Raw genomic sequence first — 8,213 nt, 5'->3', positions numbered from 1 at the left:
CAGGCACTATTCTAGGCCCTGGGATACATCAAAACAGTGAAATACTTCTACCCTCATGGAACTGACGCTTAGGGGTGGGGATGGGACAAACAATAAGTAAAATATTAAGTATGTCACATGGTGATAAATACAGTGGAGAAAAATAATGTAGGGAAGGCGAGAGGGCAGTCGAGAGAGAAGGTTTTAAATAGAGTGCTCAGAAATGGTCTCACTGGTATGATGACATCTGAACAAAGAGAAAGCCATGGATGGCTGGGAGAGGAGCATTCCAGACAGAGGCCCTGCAGGGAGGCCCTGATGCAGGAGCCAGGCCAGTGTGGGGTGGGGGGCAGCAGGAGGATATGAGGTCAGAGAGGGAGTTGGGCCATTCTGTGGGTGGCCCTATAAGCATTTTAAGGACTTCAGCTTTACTTGAGTGGAGTGGAGACTCGGGACAGCAGGGGACGTCTGGCGTGGAGAATGCACTCAGGCCAGGATGGCAAGGAGCCCAGTTACAAAGCTGGTAGCAAGCTGGGAACTCAGGGTTTTGTCCTCAACCTGGGGGTCTTTCCATGCACTTAGCTCTTAGCCCATCCCAGACTTGAGGTCTGACCTGTTGGGACGGTCAGAACCTACAGCGAACTCCAGCCTGGAGGAAAGGTTTCTAGGAAAGTTTTGAAGTCGGATTCTAACACCGTTTGATGATCTCATTAGCATTAGAAAAGTTCCAGTATGAGGCTCTCTAGCACGGGGAGCCCGGGCAGTGGTACTGTTACATCACTGACCAGCTGTGTGGCCTCTGGCAAGTCTTCTAACTCAGGCCGGCTCAGTTACTTCATCTGTAAAATAGGGCTAAATGCCCTGACTGCTACATCGCATCAAATGAGATCATTCGAAAGCACCTTTTAACATCATTCTCTTTTACAAGCAGCGAAGGTGAAAATGCAGTTGACCTCAGACGGTTGAGTTAGCACGGCACTTCCAAACTCGTTTTCGAAAGCGCTGAGCCGGGCTTTGTCTCCGCGGCGGGGTGCCGGAACCTGCTCGGCTCTCACCTAGCACCCACGGCGGGGCTGCGAGCGGCGGCGGCAGGCGCGGGGAAGGGGGCGGGCGGGAGACGGTGCTGGGGCCGAGCTGCGGAGACCCGGGCCCCCACCCCGCCCCGCCCCCTGTGCGGGCGCGCCGGGCGGGGACAGGCCGTCGGCCGGTGGGAGGTCGGGCGGGGCGGCGCGGCCGGGGCGGAGCCGCCCCCGCCCCCGCGCGCTCCCTCCTCCCGCCAGCCCCAGGCTCACGGGCCCGCGCCGCGCGCTCTTTCTCCGACAGCGCTCCGCCGTCTGTCCCCGCGGGTCGCTTCGCCATGACCACCCAGCAGATAGTCCTCCAGGGCCCGGGACCATGGGGCTTCCGCCTCGTGGGGGGCAAGGACTTCGAGCAACCCCTGGCCATTTCCCGGGTAAGAGCGGTCGGGACGCGCAGGGATCGGGGCGCACCCGGGCTGGGGAGCGGCGTGCCAGGAGGGGATCTGGGGGGCCGGGGCCCCGCGGGCGCTGCCGGAGACGGCGGTTAGGGAGCCCGGGCCCGAGCTGGCACGGCTGGGCGCATCCAGGTGCGCCTTGCGGCGAGCGCTCCCGGTGCGTCTCGGGCCCGCAGCCCCTTCGCCGCGGCGCCCCGGGGCGAGGCGAGCGGGCGGCGGCCGGGCGCGCAGTCCCGGTGTCCGCGCGCGAAAGAGGGAGCAGTTTGCGTACGTTCGCCACGGAGGCGCTGCCCGGGGTGGGGACGCGCTTCGTCACCCCGCGAGGGCAGGAGGGTCCCCGCAGATCCCGCACTCTGGAGGGTATCACTTCCCGGTTCTTCACAAGTCGCCGAGGGGCGTAAAGTAGATTGGAAGCAGCTGGAAAGACCTGGAAGAGGGGTGGAGTCGGTGGCAAGTTTCCCCGGGCCAGGTGTGATGAATTTCCGAAACAACTAGTTTTCCACTCCTTGGATTTACGCCATGACCAGGTCTCACCTCCCTCTTACGTTTTGGAGAAAAGGCCGGATTTTTGAAACAAACAAGGCCAAATAAACCCTCTTGGACATTCCCCTCCTCCTGCAGAAGGTGGCCATGCCATATTTCTGCCTGGCGTTCCCAGAATATCAACCCAACAGCCGCCTTTCCCCAGGGATACTGGGTGGGGAGGGGTTCCTACTTTGCGTGGCGTCGGTGGAGGGGTGGAGGGAGAGTGCTACTTGAAAACTTTTTAGACGGGCCTCCTTTCTTTGGGAAGGCCCAGGATCAATCGGAGATCACCAGGTCCATTACCCCCAAATAAGTCAGAAACCCCAGGGAGACTCAGACTCAGGGTTTGGAGGCCCAGGCTTTGGTCACCTCGTCTAGACTAACTGTAACGTCCCAGTGGGAGTTGCCCTATGCACTGCCTGCACCTAGAAGGCGGCCAATAAGTATTTTCCGACTTAATGAAAAGGGGGAGCACCAAGCATTCTCTGGTGTCCACGGCCTGCGTAGAGGCCTGGTGTTCCACTCTTGGGGCCATCTGCTTGCTGAAGCTGACCCTAAACTTGCCTCCTCAGCCATCTGAACATCTCTTTGTTCTTAGTGGGGAGGAGGGAGAGAGAAGGGGAAGATCCCCATGGGGTTTTGTTTTGTTTTGTTTGCTTTTTTACTGAAATCCCAGCCTCCAGTAGCTGAAGGAATATGGTGGGAGGTGCAGGAGGCAAAGGAGTGGGGGCCTCTGCTTGGTTTCTCAGCCTTCCACGGTCCTAGCCACATTTCCTTCCAGGTGGGTCTAGCCCAGTGAGGAGGTCTTCTCTGACCATCGCATCCCCGAAGGGGGCAGGTGCCTCAGTTTTGAGGCCCTGTTCCCCATCTCTTCCACCTGTTGTCCTGAGGGGACTTCTTTGATTCTTCTTGCAGGTACATGCTGTCTTCCCACCCACCAGCCAAATTCTTCAAGTGTAGGTACTGTGCCTTCCCCAAGCTTGGCACACAGCTGAACCTGGTCGTCCCCAGAAAATGTTTGCAGGCTTATTAATACATGCTTGTCCAGGGAAGGTACATTTAGACTCGCTTACCTCATAGTCCATTTGTCCTTGCTCTTTGTGTCTATAATTAACCTGTCAGCCCTTTCCACTTCTGAATTTACATATGACATGAAACCCTTTTTTAAGAAGTGGAGGATATACGGCCAATCTGGTAAAAGGGCAGTTACCGCCCATCATTTTAACGGCTTTAAAAAGTCCGTGCAAGTGGCACTGTGCAGGAATGACAACGTGGCGTGGAAACCACAACACTAAAATCACTGGTTTGTACCTTCATATGTTTCTTCATTGCCTTACCTGCACATGTTTAATGAGCATATATTGTGCAATGCCATGGGGTCCCAGATATGAGAGGACACAGCTCCGTTTTCAAGGTGCTCATGGTCTAGTGAGGGAAGCTAATCTTTATAATGCCCTTGGCAGTTGCTTTAATTGAAAAGTGAAAGTGACTCAGAGGAGGTGACATTCTCATGCTCAAGGTAGTTCACTTGTTTCTTCATCTCATTCTTTCTTTTTTTTTTTTTTAAAGATTTTATTTACTTATTTGACAGAGAGAGACATAGTGAGAGCAGGAACAAGCAGGGGGAGCGGGAGAGGGAGAAGCAGGCTTCCCGCGGAGCAGGGAGCCCGATGGGGGGCTCGATCCCAGGACCCTGGGATCATGACCTGAGCCGAAGGCAGACGCTTAACGACTGAGCCACCCAGGTGCCCCTTCATCTCATTATTTCTACATGGAAAGAACGTGTGCCTCCTCACCTCCTGGGGTTGGGAAAGTGGTCATAAAGGGGCCTGCGGTGGTCGTTGGGATCTGATGGTGGTCTGGTTTCTGCTTCTTGAGCTGTACCTGGGGGTGAGCTTTCTACTGTCTGAGGCTTCCTCCTCTGTCTCTGCTATGGGGATAACCCCAACCACTGGCTGCGAGGTGAGGAACGTCAGAGTGCTCTGGAAACAGTGAACAAGAGTGAGGAGTTAGGAGCAGTGGCAAAGAGATACACACCTTCTGGTTGGTAGGTGTGCTACATTTATCATTTTGGGCAGATACACTTTCTGGTATGGTTTTATATATGTAGACTTTGAGTCTCCACACCAAAGCAAACGATAAAATTAGGGGAGAGGAGTGCCTTTCATTTAAGTAACTATGTTTGCTTTCTCTTGCGTGAATTATTATGGCATTGGCCCTAGTCTTTCGTTAAACTGCTAAAGCTCCTGAATCTAACTGTAATCTTGTGTACTTGAAATGGTTTCTTTTTTTTTTTTTTTAAAGATTTTATTTATTTGACCGAGACACAGCGAAGAGAGGGAACACAAGCAGGGGGAGTGGGAGAGGGAGAGCAGGCTTCCCGCCGAGCAGGGAGCCCGACGCTGGGCTCGATCCCAGGACCCTGGGATCACGACCTGAGCCGAAGGCAGACGCCTAACGACTGAGCCACCCAGGTGCCTCAGATTGTTTCTTTTTTGAAATAAAAAAGTCGTAAAATATAGATGCAAAGCAAATTACTATAAAATAAATACCTGTACGATCCCCCACCCAGATGGAACATTGCCAGCACCCCAATAATAAATAGAACAAGCGCACCGGACATAATCTTACCCTGACTTATGATAATCAGTCTCCTTGTTTTTCTTTATAGTTTTACTACCTAAATATGCATCCTGAACACCATAGCTTAATTTTACCTGTTTCTGAGCAGAATCCTATAGGGCATATGTTGTGTGTGTGAGAAGAGCTGCTTTCACTTCTCATTGTTCTCATGTGTGCTATTGTGATTAAATTTCAATCCAGGTTTTCAGCTTTAAATGGACATAAACCAACTTTCTTCCTTTTCCCAGTTTCTCACTTAAGGCCCCTACCTCGGACTCCCTGACGATCTAGCCACACATTTGCCTCTGTCCCCTGAGATTTTTTTCTCTGTCACTTCTTGCTCCAAATCTACAGTTGTTCATCTCCTTGAGTTTTTGGTGTGTGTGTGTGTGTTTTTTTCCCATATCAATTTCTTACTTCCTCTAGTTGCTTTCAAGGGAAGCCTTCAGAGAATCCACACCAGACCAAAATTGCCGCTCAATTTATGTTGACTGTTTTTCTCTCCCAGCAACTGACAAAAGACAGGAAGGGGTGGGGCCAGAGATAAGGGGGTGCTCTTGGTGGGAGAAGCTGTCATTTGCCTCTTGAGTAAGCCTTCGCTAAGAGCAGTGTAATTTTATGGGGAATGCTGTGCCCTTTGCTCAGGTATCCTAAGCTAAGCTTAATAATGGATACTTTGTAGCCAGGGGTTCTTTTCTGATTTTTAAGAGTGTTATTTTTCAGATCCAAGTAGATTTCTATCATGTCCTAAAGGTGGAAAGAGGAGGGCCTGCGTGCCAAATTGTGAAAGGCAAGAAGCGTCCACGAAGGCTCGTTATGCATTAATAGCCCTTGCCCTGCACTCCCTCACCTGGGAAATATTAGCGGCTCCAGCTGATCGAGGTTGATCCACAGAGAAAGGAGGAAGAGGGTCAATCAAAGGGAATAACACTTAAGTGCTTCCAATCTTTTTTTTTTTTTTTTAAGTACTCTCTACGCCCAATGTGGGTGCTTGTGGAATAGCACTTAAGTGAATGCTTGAGCCTGCTGGTATGAAATTCACCGAGCTGTGTTGGGACCTTCTGATCAAATACTCTCCCCTTACTCAGCCTCCTGGATGCCAGGGTTTGTCTTTGAGGAGGAGAGGGGAGAAGAATGGCTTTCAGGGGATTGTAGCAAGGCAGATGACCGAGGAGATTATCACCTAACCGCTGAGGTCACACTCTCCTCAGCTGATCAGGACTTGGAAAAGCAGCGAACAGTCGCTCTTGTGCAGGGAGCAGGCTGGGACTGGCTTCCAAGCTGTGCTCCCATCCCCTTGCTCTTGGGAGAGGAAAGCCCGTATTCTTTGCCTTTTACAGAGGGGAAGCTCTGGTGCCCATAGGTTAGGTAATTTGTTTGAATTTACATAGTTTTTCATTGTCTGAACTACTTCCTTGTAAAGGAAAGGGTAGAAATTAGTTAAAAATGAGCAAAAGTGGCTAGGACAGAAAACTAATTTTTAAAGGATGATTTGATTTTAGTGTGGGTCAGAGGAAAGCCTGGGGAAGCTGCTAGAACATCTATATGGTGCCTGGTAAGAGGTCCAGGGCAGGGACTCAAGCTGAGCTCCCCTGCAGTCCCGAGCACCACCCTGGGGGACCCTGGGCAAGTTGCACACCTTCTCTAGGGGCCGCTTCTCTGTAAAGATAAAATAATAAACAAGCAGACCCACTGGTTTTGTACCCTTTGATATGAGGGCCTACTCTTTGTTGTTAAAAAGTGTTCCAGGGCGCCTGGGTGGCTCAGTTGGTTAAGCGACTGCCTTCAGCTCAGGTCATGATCCCAGGGTCCCGGGATCAAGCCCCGCATCGGGCTCCCTGCTCTGCGGGGAGCCTGCTTCTCCCTCTCCCACTCCCCCTGCTTGTGTTCCCTCTCTCGCTGTCTCTCTGTCAAATAAATAAATAAAATCTTAAAAAAAAAAAAGTGTTCCAGCATTAGGCATAAAGGCACTGGTTGTACCTTCAACTATGAGTTGATTAAGAAAACCTGTTAGGAATTCAGAAATGTTTTCAGATGAATTTGTGTTGTTATTCATCTGTGAATATCTGTGTTAAGATGACTCTTGTGTTAATCACAGGAGCCTCAGTTTACACTTGGAAGCTTGTGCAAGAAATATTTATTTGACCAGCTTGTGATAATGACCGTAGTTAAAATGTATATAGGACATTTTTTTTTTATGCCAGGCACTGTTCTATGTGCTTAATATATTCCCTCAGTAATCCTTACACGTATCTTGTGAAGCAGATCTAATTAAGACACCCATTTTGCAGTTGAGGAAGCTGAGGGATGGAAGTGTTCAGTACTTGGCCTGCTTCATACAGTAGTAAGTGATGGAGCTGGAATTCGGCTGACTGGTCTGGCTTCAGAGCCCATGGCCTTAATCTCTATTTCCTAATAACCACTTCAAGAGCAGTTAACATTTCTTGAATGCTCACTCTGGGCTACGTGTGCACTTGCGTTATCTTCTGTGCTCCCCACAGCCCATGACACAGATACACAGGACACTCAGCAAATTGCAGAGCTGCTTCGAAATGAGACAGACTGGACCCCAGGCCGGCTTTAACCAGTCTCTTCTGCCTCTTGATAATCCCTGACTGTCTGTATTTCATTGGTCGTAACCATGGCACACAGCTCAGCTCCGGGAAATGCTTAATGGTACGGGGACGATATGAGGGGTAGCGGGGACCCTCTTGGGCTCCTTGCCCCAGAGCCTGCTGTACCCATGAGGGCTGGCTGTGGGGGCCTTCCAGTTGCCCTGTGGCCTCCGCCCGAGTGCTCCTGGAGCTCAGAGCATCCCAGGGAGCAGCACCTGCCCTCCCAACTCCCCTGCAAAGCCAGAAGCCGTGGCCCCACCTGCAGGAATTGATGGCCCAGCTGTGGGATTCCATGCCCACATGGACAGTGGAGAACAGAAGCGCAGAGGATTTGGAGAATTAGAGGAAGCCTGCCGGTTTGGGTCGGAGGGGATTTGGGGGCAATTTTTGGGTCAAATGCAGATGACTAGGGATAGACAGACCCAGCTTGCCCAGCCCGTGATGGGCCTGGAAAGTGGCAGCCAAGCCAAGGCCAAGGTGAAATGTACCCATGAAAGCCGAAGGGAAAAGGAAGTAGTTTTTGTATGGCACTTAGCGCCCTGTGTGATTGTTGACTTTGCTGTTCGCCTTATTGTGGGTGAACTGGAATGCTTAGGCCTGCAGTGTACTTTCATGGATGTGGTACACCGCCTTCTTGGTAAATGCCGTAAACATTAAGAACGATTTCCTGAATAACACTGTGGTCTTGAAGGAGCGCGGGTTCTTGACCAAGGACTCAGGACCCAACTTTTATACATATGACTACTCATATATCACATGAGACACCAAGGACACAGGTATGACCTATGGAAGATAAAGATGTCTGAAAGGCTTACAGATGGATCAAATTCAGATGGTGCTGCAATGCTTTCTGTCCGTTTCTTTTTAAAACAGATTATAAAAAATACTCTTCTGAAGCTGAACATACCCATACCCTATGACCAGCAATTCTGCTAGTTAAATACTCCGTAGAAATGTGTCCATATGGGCACCAAAAGACATGTCAAGAGTTTCCAAAG

At 50.9% G+C, this 8,213-nt stretch overlaps 1 protein-coding gene across 1 annotated transcript in view; it reads left to right on the top strand.

Annotated features, from left to right (window-relative positions):
- Positions 1-1,255: 1,255 nt before the first annotated feature.
- Positions 1,256-8,213, top strand: part of PDLIM1 (PDZ and LIM domain 1) — a 47,431-nt gene continuing 40,473 nt past the window's right edge. The window contains exon 1 of the mRNA XM_021699990.1: positions 1,256-1,432. Within this exon, the coding sequence (XP_021555665.1) occupies positions 1,337-1,432 (96 nt within the window). The 5' untranslated portion in view covers positions 1,256-1,336. The remainder of the gene's footprint in view (positions 1,433-8,213) is intronic.

This window comes from Neomonachus schauinslandi, chromosome 6 (assembly GCF_002201575.2).
Source record: "Neomonachus schauinslandi chromosome 6, ASM220157v2, whole genome shotgun sequence".
In the NCBI taxonomy this organism is placed as follows: domain Eukaryota; kingdom Metazoa; phylum Chordata; class Mammalia; order Carnivora; family Phocidae; genus Neomonachus; species Neomonachus schauinslandi.
This window is presented reverse-complemented; position numbering and strand designations above follow the sequence as displayed.